Source organism: Aureobasidium namibiae (assembly GCF_000721765.1).
Source record: "Aureobasidium namibiae CBS 147.97 unplaced genomic scaffold scaffold_4, whole genome shotgun sequence".
Classification (NCBI taxonomy): Eukaryota; Fungi; Ascomycota; class Dothideomycetes; order Dothideales; family Saccotheciaceae; genus Aureobasidium; species Aureobasidium namibiae.
The window spans coordinates 1,002,816-1,021,634 of record NW_013581205.1 but is presented as its reverse complement, the minus strand read 5'-3'; the positions used below and the strand labels follow the sequence as shown (position 1 = coordinate 1,021,634).

The 18,819-nt window shown below is 50.5% G+C and overlaps 8 protein-coding genes across 8 annotated transcripts; 3 read left to right on the top strand and 5 right to left on the bottom strand.

Annotated features, from left to right (window-relative positions):
* Positions 1–943: 943 nt before the first annotated feature.
* M436DRAFT_41332 (uncharacterized protein) lies at positions 944–2,319 on the bottom strand (the record flags this gene model as incomplete). The annotated part of the gene is made up of 5 exons (XM_013574053.1): positions 944–1,402; positions 1,480–1,647; positions 1,704–1,791; positions 1,843–2,052; positions 2,105–2,319. 5 exons carry the CDS (start codon positions 2,317–2,319, stop codon positions 944–946), a joined length of 1,140 nt encoding a protein of 379 aa, XP_013429507.1.
* A 1,501-nt stretch (positions 2,320–3,820) lies between these two features.
* Positions 3,821–5,727, bottom strand: M436DRAFT_61980 (uncharacterized protein; the record flags this gene model as incomplete). The annotated part of the gene is made up of 2 exons (XM_013574248.1): positions 3,821–5,376; positions 5,445–5,727. 2 exons carry the CDS (start codon positions 5,725–5,727, stop codon positions 3,821–3,823), a joined length of 1,839 nt encoding a protein of 612 aa, XP_013429702.1.
* A 1,783-nt stretch (positions 5,728–7,510) lies between these two features.
* M436DRAFT_41143 (MFS general substrate transporter) lies at positions 7,511–9,093 on the top strand (the record flags this gene model as incomplete). The annotated part of the gene is made up of 4 exons (XM_013574015.1): positions 7,511–7,814; positions 7,870–8,078; positions 8,132–8,288; positions 8,342–9,093. The coding sequence occupies 4 exons, from the start codon at positions 7,511–7,513 to the stop codon at positions 9,091–9,093; spliced, it is 1,422 nt and encodes a 473-aa protein (XP_013429469.1).
* A 500-nt stretch (positions 9,094–9,593) lies between these two features.
* On the top strand, positions 9,594–12,605 carry M436DRAFT_79987 (MED14-domain-containing protein; the record flags this gene model as incomplete). The annotated part of the gene is made up of 1 exon (XM_013574434.1): positions 9,594–12,605. One exon carries the CDS (start codon positions 9,594–9,596, stop codon positions 12,603–12,605), a length of 3,012 nt encoding a protein of 1,003 aa, XP_013429888.1.
* Positions 12,606–13,220: 615 nt separating this feature from the next.
* M436DRAFT_23963 (uncharacterized protein) lies at positions 13,221–13,655 on the bottom strand (the record flags this gene model as incomplete). Its single annotated transcript, XM_013573939.1, has 1 exon — positions 13,221–13,655. A coding segment is annotated over one exon (435 nt), but the record flags the coding sequence as incomplete, so codon positions are not given.
* A 945-nt stretch (positions 13,656–14,600) lies between these two features.
* Positions 14,601–16,048, top strand: M436DRAFT_41045 (MFS general substrate transporter; the record flags this gene model as incomplete). Its single annotated transcript, XM_013574001.1, has 2 exons — positions 14,601–14,979; positions 15,048–16,048. The coding sequence occupies 2 exons, from the start codon at positions 14,601–14,603 to the stop codon at positions 16,046–16,048; spliced, it is 1,380 nt and encodes a 459-aa protein (XP_013429455.1).
* A 241-nt stretch (positions 16,049–16,289) lies between these two features.
* M436DRAFT_41649 (uncharacterized protein) lies at positions 16,290–17,332 on the bottom strand (the record flags this gene model as incomplete). Its single annotated transcript, XM_013574106.1, has 2 exons — positions 16,290–17,198; positions 17,249–17,332. The coding sequence occupies 2 exons, from the start codon at positions 17,330–17,332 to the stop codon at positions 16,290–16,292; spliced, it is 993 nt and encodes a 330-aa protein (XP_013429560.1).
* Positions 17,333–17,640: 308 nt separating this feature from the next.
* M436DRAFT_15995 (golgi membrane protein-like protein) lies at positions 17,641–18,572 on the bottom strand (the record flags this gene model as incomplete). The annotated part of the gene is made up of 3 exons (XM_013573924.1): positions 17,641–18,075; positions 18,127–18,237; positions 18,297–18,572. Coding segments are annotated over 3 exons (822 nt in total), but the record flags the coding sequence as incomplete, so codon positions are not given.
* Between the last annotated feature and the right edge of the window lie 247 nt (positions 18,573–18,819).

Below are 18,819 nucleotides of genomic sequence, written 5' to 3'. Positions count from 1 at the left end.
TTAGCGAAAGCGCACATCGCATCGCTGGGAGGATCGGCCGTCTTCCATGACGATCGGCGGGCTCTCAGACTAATTCCAGCAATATCTCGGTTTGAGCGATGATGAAAAGCTCGATGAAAACCTTTCAGCGAAGTTGGGCTCCGTTGATCGCTCGAGGTCGTCAGACCGTGAGTGCGGAAGGTGCGGTGGACTTGATTGCGCATGGGCCATGATGATGACATGATAGTAACAAAGACCCGGTGAATCTGCCCGCAACATACCTCGAATAAATAGTCGCTTCTCTATCGAGATCCACTTGCAATCAGTTCACAAGATATCGCAAGAGGAGTGAGGAGTTATTGCCAGATAGATATCACAGACAGACCATCGAGATACTATTGTGCATCAGCAACACTATCATAGTCTCCAAGCCTGACTCTGGAAGCTAGAGCACAGCGATCCCAGAAACTATCTTTGTATAGTTCGTTCAATGAAATCAAGCCACTAGGTCGGTGGACATATTTCAGCCTGCAGCTCGTATCCTGCGAGGTGATGCGATGAGGGCCGTCGAAGTATCTGTCTTGCTGAAGACGGCATAAACTTTACCTTCAATGCAAAAAACACTACTTCGACATCCGGGTTACATCGTCGACGTTGGAGCGAAGAAACTTTCTCGACTTTCTTGACCTCATGGCATGATTCTTTGAGACGAGAATCTGGAGGATACCACACCCCATGGAAGAGGTACTTGAACGGAAGAGTACTGGTGCAGCAGGTGTTCTCACCAGTGGAGGCTGACTCAAGTCGGACAAGCAACGACCTGTGAGCATTCTGGCTAGACTTTGTGGTCTGATAGAGACAAATGAAATGTGCTGATAGTAACAAGCGCTAAAGAGGGTGTATATAGAATAAGATAGATCTGGTCTAAGCAGGAATGACGTCCAGAAACGAACAAGATACAAGATCATGTCGCGCGGCCAATAGGACTTCCCAGATCGTGCATGGGTATCTGTGACTCATTTGAATGATGGCTCTCACGGTTGTTCACAGCAAAGCCGTCGCGATCGCGAGTGAAGTCCCGTGTTGTCGGTTTGCCTTGCTCAAGATCGATCGAGCGATCCTCAGTATCCGAATCGCCCACATAAACTTGGACTTCTGTTTGACGTTTGATGCCGTGGATGTCTTCTCGGAGATCCTCGTCACCTCGGGTATGTCCGGCAAAGGCAGTGTTCGTCACATGTTTCAAGACTCCATGGCGTTCGTCTCGGTCGTCACTGAAGGTATGGTGTGATTTCTGGGGATTGGGCGTCCCAGGGTATGGCGTGCCTTGAGATGAAGAGTGGAAGTTCATGTCCTGCTCGTTGGATCGTGCAACCTTGACGATCATGTCCGCCATACTTATCTCAATGTTGAGCTTGACCATCTGTGGTAAGGATGTTAGCATAGTGATGCGTGGAAGAGTGACGAGGTCTGGATCAAGGAACGATATTTGGGACCTACATATGCGACAGGATGGAATTGCACAAACACAATGCCGTTAGGAAGAGACATGAGACCAATGAGCATAAGATCCATGCAGACAGAGATAACTCCCAAACGAGTGTAGTAAGCAACTAGTGGCTTGTATTTTCGAAGACCGTGCTGCTGAACCAATCTGGCCTTGACGACCTGGTAGGAATAGTTTAAGCTGACAATCTTGAAGCTGCGGAATTATGAAGACTTACGTAAATGAAGTACGCGTTCAAGAAGGCGTCTACAAGCATGATCAGGATCTTACTTGCACGGTCCCAGTACTTATTGATGTGCACAAAGCTGTCTGATGTCAGTATCGCCTGAAGAATTACAGCGTGAGCCAGTACTTACACCATGCTGGGTGGCGGTGTGAGATGTGAAGGAATGAAGATGCAGAACACAGCAATATTGATGATCGAGATGACTACAGCAGTACCGATCTTCAAGCGCTGTGCTGTCGCCTTGCGCTCGGAAATGATCGAGATTCGGTTGATGATGATTTGCATGAGGAATTGAACCTCAAAAACATAGAAGAAGAGAATGAAAAAGAGAAGGGCAGGTCTAGAGACAGAGTCAGCTCAGTCTTGAGTGCCAGCCGGTAAAGTCTGTCTACCCATTGTGGACGGTGTCTTTCAACCAGAGCCAGCACAGTATACCAAGGGCAAGATTGGCTATAATCTCACCCCAGACCATGTATATGTATGCAGACTTCCATGGATTTCGGTTGGCCTTTGTCTGACGAATGGCTCTGGTCGTTGTCAAGAACCCGAATCCAATGCTGAAGCCAGCCGCGCAAGCAGCAACCTGGTAGTCACCGGAAGACGACATGTTTGGCAGCAACCGAAATAGGATGAGTGCTCAGTAGGCGAGCTCAAAAAGCTGTCCGACATCTACATGGGACAAAAGCTTGATATGTATTGCCCATGGAGGAACGTCCGTGCTGGCCGACTCCGCGGCCGCTACCATGACCGAGCATGGTCAAAGCATTCGTAGGGCTTCGTTCTGTCGGACGCGGCTCCAGTATAACTCCACAAACGGTATGGTAATTCCTCTATTGGTGTCTGCTGGTACGTGCTACTCCGTTCACCTACACCTATGTCGAGATGATCGCCGGACTGAAGGATTTCAGTAGCGTTGAGTGGGCCATCTCCTCCTATGCTTTTATCAACCCAAGCCATCGAGGTCGATACGAAGGCGGAGGTCGAGTAAGAGATGTTCATACACGTCAATGCATTTGTATGGCTGAGCTGGAACGCCGACCTTACGCCTCTGTAGATCTGGGGTGTGTCTAGGTCAAGTTGTGTGGATCTCAATATGAATCTTGAGTCGATCATATGGAACACGAACAATTGTCAATTGTGATGTCCTTCTGGAGAATTCTGTAGAGTTGTTCCCTCGGTGTACATGTGTACTTGGATGAAAGATTGTGCCTTACCTGAAGCAGCGCAGAGTCGTCAGGTCCTCTAGAAGACGCCGCCTCTTTTTTTCCTTTCCCACCCACTTGTGGATCGCAGACACGTCTGTTGAAATTGTTTGACGGCTGGCTGATGTTGCAGTGAACGGGTACGGGACGACCACATCGAGGGCAGGGACACGAGTCAGGTGGAGATTGGGTACGAGGATCGGTAGGGCAGTGCGACGACGAGTCACGATATTTCGGTTAGACTCAACAACAAGCTTAACCCTGGTGGCGTTGAAGGCGTCAATGGTTCATTCAGAAATTTTCATGTTTGGTCCCTGGAGACTTTCGTAATTCAACGACCATAAGACATTTTGAACATTTGGTGTTCGTGGTGCTGAAAAATGTGTCGTGAGACGTCAAAATGTTTCGAGGGCTTGGCCACGCCGAGACCTTTCGTCCGGAACCACTGTCGATTTGTCTCCACGACATGATGAGACTCGAGTCATTGAGATGTCACAGTCTACCGTTTCTGGACAGCGATACCGACCCGAGAGACACAGACCATGTGTAGTCGACTCTATGTCCGCGTCTGGATCAGTACTCTCGCCTGGCCTCCACGAATGTCGAACTGCTCAAGATCAGCATAGGGCATGATGCGTTCTGTGGTCTCGGTGGTCAGAATTGATATTCATGTCGCACGCTCCATGACTGCCATAAGTTGCAATCCCTTGATGATCACAACGAAGGCAGCGCCTCTGTTGAACCCTGATGAATATTTATCCACTATAAAATGCATAGCTTCCTTAGTGAACAGGATGCGTTCACTGGAGTCGCGATATTTCAGGCTCTCTTTGTACTAGCCTACTATTTGGAAAGTATTGTGCATTGTGAAAGCTTCGATGATCATGTTAGTGGTATATATGAGATCTAGTTCTTTCTGCCAGACCAGTGGGCTACAAGCATCTTCCGACTCTCCAAGCCAGCAGCCATGAAGACCTCAGCATTGCCGAACTTCGCAATACTGAGCAAAACTCTGACTTGCTCCTCGGGAGTGAGACGATCCCTGTAGAAGCGCTCAAATACTTTGACAGCTTCCTTGGTGTTATTGACCCCGACAGGAGGTTGTCTCAAATACTCAGGGGGTACCAAATGAGCCGATCTTGCATCTAATCGGTCCTCCAACTCCGTACACTTGTCAATGAGAGCCTCTGAGAGTCGTTGCGACTGTTCTTGAAGGTCGTCAATAGCGACCTGCGACTCCATGTGCACCTCCTGAACCCCTGACTGCTCTGCTGACCGTATCTCAGTGATTGCATCATCCTTTGTTTCTTGCAGTGCTGCAGAAGCATGTTCGAATTCGTCATTGACGTCGGAGACATGGGCAGCGACCGCTTCGTACATGATAGCAGGCATGTGAGTAGCTATGTAGTCTGAGATCGAGGGCTGTGCCCAAGCCGTCAATTCAGAGGTAAGGTTATGAGTTTGTACTCTAGCAGCGATCAGGGGGATTTGAGCTCGTATGGTGTTCGAGACGAGACTCTCCAGTTCTGAGAGCGTAAGAGTGATGGTTGAGGAGGTTCTCCTGGTGAATATAGTTGGCTTGATGTTGATTTGGTTCAGTGATCCGGTTGACGTTGAAGAACCGGTATACAGTGGGGAGTGGTCCTGAGTAGCCCGATCAGGGTCCGAGATATTAATGGAAGATTGAGCGCCTTGAGCGACCTCTTCCTCTTGTCCTGAATGGTCCCTATATCCTTGTCTTGGTTGGATCTCATGTGTGGTACGGTCGTCTACTGTGGACTGCTGGGACAGTCGCCCACATGTAGAGCTAGGAGTGTTTTCCTCAGTTGGCGAACCCAAAGGGTACTTGGCGTTGTGCCATGCCCATTGCAATTCTCTATCACTCCTGATCTTCTTTCGCTTCGAACCCTCCTCTTGAGCATTGTGGGGGCGCTTGACCGTAGGAGGGGTTGATGGATTCTGGGGAGTACAAGTCGCATTCGGATCTGTTTTGCTATAGATTGGCGGAGCAGCTTGATCCAATGTTGGAGATTCGCAAGGCGGAGTTTCAAGGGCGATAGAAACACCTGTACCGTCTAAAGGATCTGGAAGGGAGGCTAACTTGTGTTTGTATAGCTCCCATGCATCCCAAGCGCCGCCTCGTCCTTCGTATATCGCACGCAGGTTGATGTATATAGGAGCGAGAGTCTTGGGTAGCTCATGCTGAAGTCTGTTGACAAACTTCCGGACAGTCTTCTTATTGATCATGAAGATGTTGAATACAGGAATATTAGAGAGTGACTCAAACTCCTCAAGACGATATAGGGGCATGCCTTCCCAAGACTTACCATTAGGCTCGTGCGTCTGCATAAGGACACGGCCAGAATATGGCTGCCTATCTTGGTGGACAGAAGCACTGAGCCAGCCTTGAGCAGCTTTCGCCGAGTGTGCTTCTAGTAGCTGGCTAGGCAAATCTGAGGGTACTATGGATCATTAGTTCTGTACATTGATCTGCTTCTCGGGCGGATGGACTTGATCATTAGGTACTTACGAGGGGTGAGACTCTTCTCGAACAGGACAGAACGGGGATCGACAAAGAGGAAGAATTCGAAAGGAACAGATCTGTCAGATATCTTTAGGTTGATGGTTCTTTGCAGCAAGATAATCCATAGATGATCTGCCTGCTTGGTGCCAAACCACAATGTTACTGGCTGAGTCCCAAGTCCCAGATGCTTTGGCTCGGAATTTTCTTCTTCCCAGGTGATTATGCAGGACTCAGAGAAGACCCAATCAATGTCTAGCCCGGATTGAAGAGCTCTCGGTGGCTGCATCATCGCGATACAGGCTTACTGTTTACGAAATGGTTAGTCAAGTCCTTGGTACGTATCTCAAGGGTCTCTGTGTACCCAGAGCTATATCTCTCATCATCCTCCTAAGGTTATTCATTCCATCAGAACGCACAGTTGTCCGCGTGATAGACCAGTTCATAGGAAGCCGACGACAAGTTTCTCAAGAAGTGCTTTCCATTCACTGGAAGGACTTAGTATTCTTACAGCTACTAGCAAGACATACCCTCTCTAGCAGTTAAGAAAAAAAAAACAGGATGACTTACCGCTAGCAGTAGTAACCAGCTTGCCAAAAGGTCAACAGTGACGCGTCGGGTGAGTCAAGCGGATCAAGCCAGATTATCAACATTCAACACGGCTCGGGTTTCAGAAAGTCGAGGTCACGACATGTGATACCTTGTCAAAATAACGTGCGTACATGAGTGTATTTGACTTGAGATTTCCCGAGACTGAATATTCAATGGTTGTTGGAAGGCAGCGCCAAGAGATGTCGAGTCGGCGAGAGGCGTCAGTTTCGCGATTGGTCTGTGCTTTTGAGCCGTCCAGCTTCGATTCCGCTTCACCACGCCTCGTCCAACCCCATCCTCATCATCATCTATACCACCTCCACAACACGCTCATCTCATCGTACCCATCATTACCAGTCGATCGTCCTGGCTTTATCTTGCCGCAGCTCTGAGCTGTACGTTTCGTGCCCGGGCGGCGCGTGCAGTTCTCTGATGTGGTCGGGTTCTTTGCCGGGCGGTAGCGCATCTCTTTTGTCTTTCCTCTCGCTGTTTATGTTCTTGCTTTACCTTGCCACGACTGGACAGCAGCAATGCACCGTACATTTCAAGACCTGGCGATTATGGTCCTCTGTATGTACGCGTTCAGGTTAGGGTCGGGTTCTCTGCGAGGCTGCAGCATCTTGCACTGTTTCGTTCGCTGCGTGCGCTTGAGGTCAACACGTCACCTTGGCTTTGAACATGCTTCAGCGCTCTGCACACTACAATGGGTCGCCTTGTGTAGGAGGCTCGGTGTGCAGGCTCATTGCTGTGGGTTGCGTGCCCCCGAGTGGCAGTTCTTCTCTTGCATATCCTTTCTTGTTCTCTCCCATCATGTATCCATTCCCCTCCTCTTACTATCACTGCACTACGGAGCCAGGGCTGCTTCTTTAAAAAGCCCGGGTGGGTGGGTTCCTGTGCCTTTGGCATGGGGGCTTATCATTAATTCATATGAACAAACTACAATTTGCTCTCAAGTCTGTGTGTGTGTGCCAAATCTGCGTATGTCGTGCATGTCTAGCACTCGTTCATCATCGCTCGGGCTATGTATTCCCGTATAGCTGGGCGTCTGCGGTGATATAGAAACGGTCGTCCAGCAGGTGAAGTCGCAATAAAGTGCAGAAGTGGGCCGTCCGAGTTCATCTACCGAGCGGCCGGGTATGACGGCAAAGCACGAGGGACGTATTTTTTTGAGGGGTGAAGGTCGAGCGGTTCGCGGCACAAGGACTGATCAACTCTTTTCTACTTGAAGAACTCCTTCTTGTCCCACCTTGACTGCCTCATCATCTTACACGAACATCGACAACGAGCAACCAAACCTTGCGGTCGAGGCGCGCCCAGCAAATCGCACCCACCGACTTCGGCTTGGCAAATCCAAAAAAGCTGGGGCTTATAAACATACTGTCGTCATGCATCAACACACAACACAACCAGAGGCGTCGAGACGACCCACGAATGAGGAATATGAAAACTCTTCCGTGTCATCGGCAGCGGATATGGAGAAAGAGATGATTGCGGCGAACGCCTTGAACGAAGGGACGACGCAACCCTACGAAGACCCCATTGCCGAGGACTATCAACGACAACACCATACCGACGGAGATTACGTTGAGAAGCAGACGACGAGCAGGTCCATACGCTCAGAGAGCGGCGTAGCGACGAACAATCTTGAGAAGCAGACCACAAGGAGATCGGTCCGATCAGGAAAGGCAGTCTCGGTGAACAATGTCGCTGCTATTCCCAACGGTGGCACCAAAGCATGGCTTCAGGTCCTCGGCGCGTTCACGTTGTTCTTCAACTCATGGGGCATCAGTAAGGATAATTCTCTTATAAGAAGATGCAAGCAGCGGGCTAAATCCTTCGGCAGTCAACACCTTTGGCGCATACCAGACCTATTATCAATCCGGCATCCTCTCTTCTTCGTCACCCTCGGACATCTCATGGATCGGATCAGTACAAGCTTTCTTGCTCATGCTTGTTGGTGCTTTGACCGGGCCAATCTATGACGCTGGGTACTTTCGGACATTACTTTCCATTGGCAGTTTCTTGGTCGTCTTCGGTTTCATGATGTTATCCGTAAGTACATTTATGCCACGAACGTCTATGACCACAGACTGACCCGTTCTCAGCTTTGTAAAACGTACTGGCAGGTCATTCTGGCCCAAGGAATTTGTGTCGGTCTGGGTGCCGGATGCTTGTTCGTCCCGTCCGTCGCTATCTTGAGCACATATTTCAGCACAAGGATTGCCACAGCAATGGGTCTTGCTGCTGCTGGAAGTAGTCTGGGTAAGTTCTATCTATTTCTCCGATTCCATCCAGACCACTGACGTTCCATACAGGCGGTGTCATCTACCCCATCGTCTTCTACCGTCTCGAGCCGCGCATCGGTTTCCCCTGGGCAACTCGTGTCATCGGGTTCATCGCCTTAGCTACTCTGATTGTGGCTAACTCAGTCATGCGTGTACGAGTCCTCCCTGCTGCTCGTCGCGCCGTCTTCGACCTGAAAGCCTTCACCGAGCTGCCATATCTCCTCTTCGTACTCGGAGGCTTTACGACCTTCATGGGACTCTACGCACCCTTCTTCTACGTCGAAAGTTACGGCATCACGTATAACATCACATCTGAGAGTTTGGGTTTCTACACTCTGTCCATCATCAATTCGGCGTCAGTATTTGGTCGCATAATTCCCAACCTCATTGCGGATCGTACGGGGCCCATGAACATGATTGTTCCTTGCTGCTTGATCTCTGGAGTGGTTGCGCTATGTCTCATTCCTGTTCGCAGCGTTGCAGGGCTCGTCATTGTATGCCTGCTCTACGGATTCTTCTCAGGCGCTCTGGTATCATTACCACCCACCGTGTTTGTGCACTTGACGCCAAATCGATCACTCATAGGCACACGTATGGGTCAGGGCTTCAGCATCATCTCAATCGGTTTGTTGCTTGGCACACCTATCTGTGGATGGATTCTGGACGGAAGCAGCTTCACCTACGTATGGGTGTTTTCTGGAGTGTTGATTATCGCAGGCGGGTGTCTTATGCTGTTGAGCAGGTACTTCAAAGCCGGAGCTAAACTTATGCAAAAGGTTTAGAAGTATGTAGATTATTGTTCAGACAGTGACGCATTTGTTACAGTATCATTTCCACAACGTCTTTGGCGGCTTGAAGTAGTCTTCACTTGTACTACTATGATATTCTTACTGGTCTAGAGTGTGCAAGCAAGACCATTTCAACCATTTCAAATCACGTTGAATGAAGAGGTCAGGGATCGATGGCAGCCGAGAAGCAGCGTCTTCGGTCTTGGCGGCTTCAGTTGCCGAGAGTGGATTGCGGCGTCTTTGTTATACCCTTTCCATCACTCGTAACCCGCTCCGACGAGGAAGCGCATACACTCACACACCGTCGCATCCCCCAGACACGATCGACTGGACTATCGCTGCCTTTCTGGAATCTGGCGACACTCTCAGACTCGACCAGGACCGCGACCACTCATCTGGACGCGACGGGACAGTGACATCACGGACGGCGGTCCCGATCACTCGTCCGCATGTCCGACAAGCAGGCATAGAAGAGCATGCCAGGTCGCATCGTCATGGACAGCCTTGCCGCACCCAAGACCAACGGCTTGAAGCCCGACTCGCCCAACATGACCTCGACCGCGACCGCGCAACCCACCGCTTTGGTCAATGGCCATAGCAATGGCACAGTCAGAGAGGAAGAGAAGGTCTCGCCGCCCGAGCTGGAACACTGGGCCCACACCTATGTTCCAATGGGTACCCTGCTGGAACGCATGGCCCAACAATGTTACTTTGATTTGGGCGAGGTCATTGAGCAGATGGCCGATCTGAACATTGGCACACCGCAAACGAATGGCGCATCCACTCCAGCCTCGGATGTGTCCAAGCCGAGTGTGGACAAAAAGTTGCGGCTTATGAATTTTGCAAATACCCAGCAGGCTCGCTTCATCAAGGCCTTGGTTCTCTCCGATTGGGCTCGCAACATGGGCGACATGGACAAGCTGATCGAGTTGCGCATGTGGTTGACACAGCAGGACGAGGCTTCAACACAAGTCGGGGATGCCATAATGCAAATGAAACACAACATGATCGGTGCCAAAATGCCCAATCCAAACATCCAAGGAGCCCTGGAACTCTTGTCCACGTCCAAAGCCCCATGGCTACCCGATCTCGGCTACATTGCGCCAAAGCCTCTATCTGCTCAAAAACTGCTCAAGACGCTACGAGATATGAACTTCGTCCTTTCCGTGCGACTCAACTTGCATGAACAACTACCTCCATATTTCTGCAACTATTCAATAGCCAACGGCCGTGCTACCTTTGTCGTGCCCAATGAGTTCGAGCTTGATCTGGCTGTTACCGATGAAGATACCACATCACCCTTCTACTTTATCGACATCCGGTTTCTGTTCTCCGATGCTCCGCCTCTAGCCGATGGACCTGCTCGTGCACATCTAGAAGGGAAGGTCAACCAGCTACTGCAGATGGAAGGTCTCTCGGCCGCTTACGACTTCCTCCATGGATTTGTTCTCACACACAAAATTACATTGCTACGAATACAGGCCTCAGACTTGGCACGCACGAGGTGGACTGAATGTCTACACGTCGAGCCTGTCCACCGTTCGCTCATCGTGCAGTACTGGACGGGTCAACCTGGATCGAAGAGTTGGATCGAGGTCGGAATCAAGAAGGGGCAAAAAGCTGAAAACTCAGACCAGTCGCATACGCCTGCACGGCTCAATGTTCGCTGGTTTAGAGCAGGAAAGGAAATACCTGACACAAACTTTGCGATTGACACGGCGAACCCTTCCATGGAGCACCTCCTAAGTCAAGTCACTGCTGCGCATATGACTCTGCGCCTTGAACTGGTCAACAATCAGCTTCTGGCCATCTCACCAGCAAACTCCATTCTTGATATCGACCTGAAAGCTTCGTCGACGAATCCCAATGCATGTGCCTTGTCCATGAAGCTCGCCAAGCACGGTCTCGATACCACGCTACGCATCATCCCTGTCAACGGCAGTATCTCGATCTCACCTGTTTCTGCCGCATCTATAGACGTAGAAAGAAGGCTGAACTCCGATCCAACGATCGACGCTGCACAGATCCTGTCCTATCTCAACTGCAAGCTCGTGCAAGATCAGATCACGCGGAAAGCTGTACAAGCCGGCTGGCTTTTGATGCCAACCGCCCAACAAGGAGATGTGAACAAGATCTTCTCTGAACAAGTTGTTCGTCGCACCACGTTTACTCGCCACGGCTGGGGTGAGGATTGGGCCATCTGCCTTACCATCAGTCTGCAAGGTACCAAATGGTGGATCGTCCGTTTGGCGTCAACAACACCAACGTCCCGTACAATCAACACAGCAGAACCGCTCTCAGTGCACTCATCAAAGAAATCATTCGATCGACATACGCTTATGCTCATCGAGTCCCGCGCTGTAGCTCAAATCTCTTTAAGCAATATATCCTCTCAGCTTCGAAGCGACAAGATCAGTCATGAGATCAGACACGTTTCTCCGGCAACCACGCAAACGACATCATTACCTTCCGCTTCTACCACTACAGCAGTCGTCGGAATCAAATTCGAGGACTGCATGCAACCCTCTTCTGCGCAGGAGCGCAAGGTCTGGAAACCTTGGTGCGGTAGCGCTATGATACTCACACACCACGGCGTTGATGAGACCGCAAAAGACGCAATTAAGGTGGTACACGTTCTTAAAGCCAACTTGACTCCGCACACAGCACGGATTCTTGCGCCCCTGGTAGGCACACGAACAGCTTCGCAGGACATCGTGTTTGCTACCAATGGTATCCTCGCTCTGCAACTACGTACCCACTTCGGTGTTGACCTGATCTCCATCATAAAGAGCAAGCTCCGACGAGTGCGACGTCTAGCGACCTGTCTCGCCGCGATTGCAGAACGAGAATTTGCAGTCGAGAAAGTGGCCGTTACTGGATTGGTGTTCCGATACTCTGCTGCTTCATCTGCTCAACGTCTCAAAGCAGGGATCTTATTCACTAATGATGCAGCACAACCAATGCAGTTGCGTTTCGCGACTGAGGACACACTAAATCCACATCGACGTGTCCAACCATTACTCCAAAACCTGCTTCTCGCACCTCCCGGTGTTTCTTCCATGACGGAAGAGAGGTCACGTGTAGGGAGATTGTTCGATACACTGCACACGACCACACCCCTCCTCTGCGCCTGCGCGACAATCGAATCAAAAGACCTAGCAGCAAAAACTTCAAGGGTTACTATCAGGAACCTGGCACACCTTCGCATTGTCTACTCTTCTCCTCTGCCATCAATAACTCTCAACATCGAAGCCACAAGAAAGGAGGGGAAGAACTACTGGAGCATCACAGTACTCAAAGCCTCTACACCTGAATATGTTAAGGCATTGGATCTGCTGCAGCAAGTCTGGCAAGGCAAAGATATCGATGGGGTCAAGGGATTTAGAACTGGTATTGTTGCTGAGGTGCAAGTCATGGACCGACTGTTGCTCGACTTTGATGCTTTGATCAGAGCACAAGGCGGTGATGCAAATGGACAAGGGCATGATATCGTGGTTCTGGACTAGTCGCTTGTGAACTTTCGGTGGGCTTTTGATGCTTACTGATGGCATGAATAAGCTTGGGCGGGTCGGAACGGCACTTCACTATGCCGTGGAAGGAACGGCTCGTCGCTACGGCAGGAAAGAGGACATTGCCCAAGCAAAACCTCAAGATTGAGGAGGTCGAGAATTTGACGAACATGAGATTCGGCATCATGGCTCTCATCGCCTATTCATTCAAACACAAACAAGCACAAACTTATTAATGACATAAACACCTTTACTCATCATTTCTATATCATGCGTCCATGTGTCCTTCCATGGCTGATTTTTCTACTGGCCACGCACTTGCACTCTGCTCAATACCTATCATTACTACGCTAAATGTGGCGCAATGACCTAGAGGAGCTGTCCTCAATGTTCTCATATTAAACTGATGGTTGAGCTGTTCGTCAAATCCTCTGTACAGATCCACTGACGATAATCAAGTTCCGTGCCGATTTCTGGCGGCGTAGGATCCTCGATAGGATCCGAACGCACATCCCAGCCTTCCCTCCGACACTGATCGACAGCTTCCGGCAACTGCACTACATCTGACACTTGCGGTTTCTCTGCCTCCATCAATATCTCATCAACAAACCCCTCCCCCACCTTCTCAAACTCCCTGATGTACTCTCCAACAGTCATGCCCATCGTCTTTTTGAACACCCTACACAAATAACTCTTACTGACTCCCGATTGCTTTGCTATACTCTCTAGACCTCCCCTCTCACCCTTCCCTTGCAACCTCCCAATAACACCCATCGCCCGCATAACCACCTCCTCAGCTTCCCCAATGAACAGCATGTCATCAGGTCGACACCGTTTACAGGCGCGATAACCAGCTGCGACGGCGGCGGAGGGAGTAGGAAAGTATGTTACGTTGGCGCGACGGGCAAGGCGAGCGGAGCAAGTGGGTCGGCAGTAGATTCTTGTGGCGAGGACGCCGTAGTAAAATGGTAGGAGGGAAGGTGGTGAGGTGCGGGTGGTCAGGCTGTGCCATCTTTGGGATGGGGGATTTGTGGAGGGGAGTGGTAGAGGAAGCATGAGGAGTAGCGAAGAGACCACGACTGGTCTTGATTATGTAGAAGTATGCTGGGTTGAGTCTCTGAGTGGAATAGAGCACTGGTGATGGATGGCGAGCAGATGATATGGAACATGGATGTCGAAGGATAGGTTGCTGAAGGTTCCTGTATATAGTGTATCTGATGATGGGTTTGAGGGCTGTTGAGATGCAACTTGGGTTTCCATCGCGGGAATCGAAATATGTTTGTAATCAAGTTTGGAAGGATGACGGCGATCGAGTGAGATGTCAATCATGGTACCCGAGATTCATCCGCCAAAGGATCGTGTTGGGCGCTACTGGCATCTCCTTTCTTCGCTGCAAAGACAACAAATCAGCATTCGACAGCTACACTCTGATCAATCATATTGCAATCTGTCAGAAGACAGCTGTAACGGTGAATAGTGGGAACGCCAATACTCATGTTGCAAGCAGCCCAGATGAGCTTCCGAGCTTTCACGTGGCATCTGCTTTGACGGGACCGACTACCAACATGGTTGATTTACAATCTCGAGTGCGATGATGCAATCTGAACAGATCTCGATACTGCACCTTTCGAACAGAAAACGCATTGCTCGCAGGCCTTGATCACCAAAAAGCGTCAGATCTACACAGGACTGCTGATTGGTCAGTTTGAGTACACTCGCTGCTAATTGGTCAGTTCCAGTTCACTCTTCTGCTCATTGGACTATCTTGGGTACAACAATCATCAATCAAGAAATCGTGCATGGTAGGTCTGTCGTATAAGTATAAGTAGGTAAAGCTTCTTGTGTAGGTTTTTGTGTCCGTTGTCTGGTTCTGGAGCTGTTGGACACGAGTTTCAAACACCCAAGACGATTCTGTCTAAATCATTACCATCCTTTCCATCAAATTTGATACACTACCTGGGATCCTAATTCTTAAGATCAAGGTCCATGACAATGCTTTCTCCTTCCTCTCCATCATTTCCTCCACTCTCCGACTCCGAGAAATCCGCATCTTCTCCAGATGCCTCACCACCAACCTACCCCGACGGCGGCCTCCAAGCCTGGCTAGTGGTCCTCGGCGCCTTCTGCGGTCTGACGGCCTCAGTTGGTCTCTACAATAGCACTGGTGTCCTGAGCATCTTACTCTCCTCTTCCATTTTGACCACTACATCTGCATCATCGCTAGGCTGGATATTTTCCATCTATGCGTTTGTGGTTTGGAGTGTGGGTGTTTGGGTAGGCCCTTGTTTTGACGTTTTTGGACCTAGGGTGTTGTTACTTGCAGGGGCGGTTTGCACGATGCTGGGGATGATGGGATTGAGTTTTTGTGATGGTGAGTGTTGGGGTGAGAGAGAGAGAGAGAGAGAAGGGGAAACTGCTGACTTGGGATTTCGCGGACAGAATACTACCAGGTCTTCTTGGCTTTTTCCCTCCTCACTGGTCTGGGATCGAGTTTGTTGCTTACACCTTCCATGGCTTGTGTAGCTCATTGGTTCAACACCCGCCGCGGCCTCGCCAGTGGTATTGCATGGACGGGCGGTGGAGTGGGCGGTATAGTCTTTCCTCTACTCGTTCAAGCCTTATTGCCATCTCTGGGCTGGAAATGGTGTATCAGGATCCTAGGCTTTGTATTACTTGTTCTTTGCGCCATCTGCATCTGTTTCTGTCGCAGCAGGATCGAGCCCCCGAAACCAAAAGACGGAGTATCGACTTGGAGGCAAACTCTCCCTGATTACCGTATCTTTGCCGATGGGACTGGAGCAATGGCAATCACGACTGCCGGAACACTGTTTACGGACTTGGCTTATTTCATCCCCATCACTTATTTACCTGCATACTATCTTTCTCGCCAACACATGGATGATCAGGAAGCTGGAGTCACTGGAGCAGCAGGATTCGGCTATCAGCTTCTGGCTATCTTGAACGCTGCATCTTGTTTCGGACGCTTGACTTCTGGATCTTTGGGTGATAGGTTTGGGCATTGCAACACCATGATTGCCTCACTGTTCTTCTGTGCAGTATCGGTTGCAGCACTCTGGATCCCTGATATTGTGTCTCAAAACCTATCATCTCCGGCTTTACTCATTGTCTTTGTGGTTCTCTTTGGCTTTGTGAGCGGCAGCAATGTTTCTCTTACGCCGATCTGTTTAGGTCAGTTGTGTGAGATTGAGAGCTATGGCAGGTATTATGCTAGTTGCTATACGGTTGTTGCGTTTGGGGTGTTGGTTAGTTTGCCTGCTGCTGGTGGTATTCTAGATGCTTGTGGGGATGATGATGATGCAGACGGAAAAAGGAGGTATTGGGGTGTGGGTGTGTTTACGGGTTTGTGTTATATTGCTGCTTTGGCTTGTTTTGTTTGGGTGAGGGTGAAAGTCAAGGGGTGGAATTGGTCGAAGTGGTAGGGGGTTGAGAGTTGCAGGGACGACCCAACATTTGGCGCGCGGTTTCATGGATCATAAGACTTGAGTTGGGTGTGAAAGTGGAGATGGTCATTATACCAGAACCCCGTTTGCTCCAATGAAGAGTATACAACAAAGAACAGAATAGAAGAAGAAGAAGAAGCAACAGCCGCTCCCAAAAACTCCAAAACAAGACCTCAAGTCCTTACGCTCCCCAAACACCAGCGTTCGTATCATCACAACCTCACTTTTGCAACTTGGCCAACTCATCCCTGACAATACCGCCAGAGGCTCTCCACCAAACATCACCACCCCACCTGACCACTCTCTCAGCCGCATCCAAAGGCCCATCAACAGCAGGTCTGACATCCAGATAGAAGACGGGCTCTCCAGTCTCCTCAGGGGGACCCGAGTAATAATCAATCACATATCTCTTTTCTCTCTCGGTGCCATCAGGATGCACTCGCCTCACGAACCAATCGTGGCGATCAAACGGCGGCTCAGTCTCGTATTTGGAAGGGTACAGCCATCCCATGACCTGCAGCATTCTCGCTTTAGGCGTGAGCTCAGAAGGCCTTCCCATGAAGCGCACAAGCGAAGGATCTTTGGTGTCTGTGTTTGCGGCAATGGCGTCTTTTCTCGCTAGCATTTCGGCAAGGAAACCTGCATTTTCTTCGCCCTTTTTGCAGACTTGCCAGCCGCGTTTGAGGCCAGCTGAAAAGCGGCGCTCCCACTGGACAATCTCCTCCCAAGCTCCCTCGTTCAGGAAATTGTGCACAGCGACCATGGACTCGACGTGTTCGGCAGGCGTATCGGTGTATCCTTTTCTCAACATGGCATTGTACATTTGTTGAGGAGAAGGGTATTCCCAGTTTCCTTGGCCGTCGCCGCGGGGGATGGTCGAGGGTTCGCGGTCCAGAGGGAGGTCGACGCTTTGTTCGTCGTGATCGCGTTGGTTGGAGATGGATTTGGGCATGTAGTTGAGGGGGTTGAGCTTGGAGATGTACGAGGGCGAGCCGGCCGAGGGTTCCTTTTGAGCTTCGGTAGGTGGTACGTAGGGGCATGCTGATGCTGAGTCGGCGGGCTTTGTGATGACGGAGGGTGGTGGTGCGGTGGGGGCGTCACCGGCGGGCTTGTGCATGGGACATCCTGGCTGTGTAATCGTCAGTAGACGGATTGTGTATCGGGTATCTCGGTGCATACTGGAGGGGCGGCGGTGGAGTTTGCGGGCATAGGATGAGGCGCGACAGGCGCAGCGGGTGCCGAATCTGCCCAGAACCAACCCATTGTGGATGATTATATGTGTGTGAGGGTGTTGTGAAGTAGTTGAGGTGTTGCGACTAAGGCGAAACAATATATGCGGCGGCGGCGAAAAAAGTTGATGAATGGTTGATAAATAGAGATTCGGGAGTCTTCAGCCGCCAAACCTGCTGACCAGCCTTCCGTCACTGACTCGTGCTCAAGAATCGACACGTTATCTAATCTGATCTAACATATCTTATTCATGAATCCTCTTCTTATTCCCACTCGACTGGTCTTTTGTATCGTACTGCTTGATGATTTCCTGTCTATGCACCCGCCTTGAGGTTGTTGGTAAGAGTACCCGTACCTCTGCTCGAGAAAATAGCCATGATGCCAAATCCGACATAGAAGAGTGCCAGCGGATATGCGACCAGTCCCCGCATGCCAGTCATTCTTCCCACAGCGCAAAACATGGCACTGCTGCTGTATGTACACCACAGGATCGCCAAGCTTGTCAAGACGTAGCCCAATAGTCCATCCAAAGGAAGCGCGATGCCGACAAAAGATGTCAGGACCAGAGGAAGGAGGCAGTATCCGAGCACAGAGGCCGAACGCCAGATGGTCAGAGTTGCTGAGAAGTGGCCACCGTGCGCAGACGACGCGTCTTGTTGCTGTGCCGATGCGTCGGCCGGAGAGAGGGGCGGTGACATGAGCGACAGGATCCAGTGCAGTGAAATGCTGCCTAGAGCTGCCAGTCCGTAGATGTAGCCAAAGTGAAGCTTGCCGGACTGTATGACGTTAGCAACATGGCACACCTGTGCTGCTTCCAGACTACCCACCAAGAGCAAAAAGGTGCCGAACAGCAGGAAGAAGAGGATGGGTCCTGCCAGGTCAGAGTCGTCCATGATGTGCTGGTCGATTCTAGCCAGAGGGTTCAAGACGGTGAGAGTCTGTCGCGTCGCATCAGCATGCACGTAGCGTATCCCGTCGTCTCGTGTCCATGACCCACCTTTGTCTTGATGTGACCAAAGTTGACACCCAACTCTTCCAACAGCGGCGGCTCTCCTGGGTATCCCTCGGTACCAAAGGCTGCCAGCCATCCCATTGTCAAGCCTCCTTGTTCGCCCATACGTCCAGACACGGCAGACTGGCCGCCGAAGCCTGCGCCATAACTTGACGGGTATGCCGATGTTTGCGCTCCGCTGTTGAATGCTTGGAAGGGTGTCGACGTGCCCGACACTGTTTGGTTCGAGTATGACGAAGGGTAGAACTGTAGATTTTGAGCATTTCCATACGGCTGCTGCTGCTGCTGCTGTTGTTGGGGGTTGTAGTACGCCATTGCGACTGGACGGCTCGATTTGTTGTCCTTGGATGCACTGGACTCGTTGTTCAATCGTGTGAGCTGTCTGTTGTCACCTACTGTAGCCTAGCCTTTGCCAAGATCCCCACAGGCTGCGTCACTTTGTACTTTGGACCCCCAAGAGACACCCTGGCTTTCTTTCCACCATGACTGACGATCACTAACCAACTTT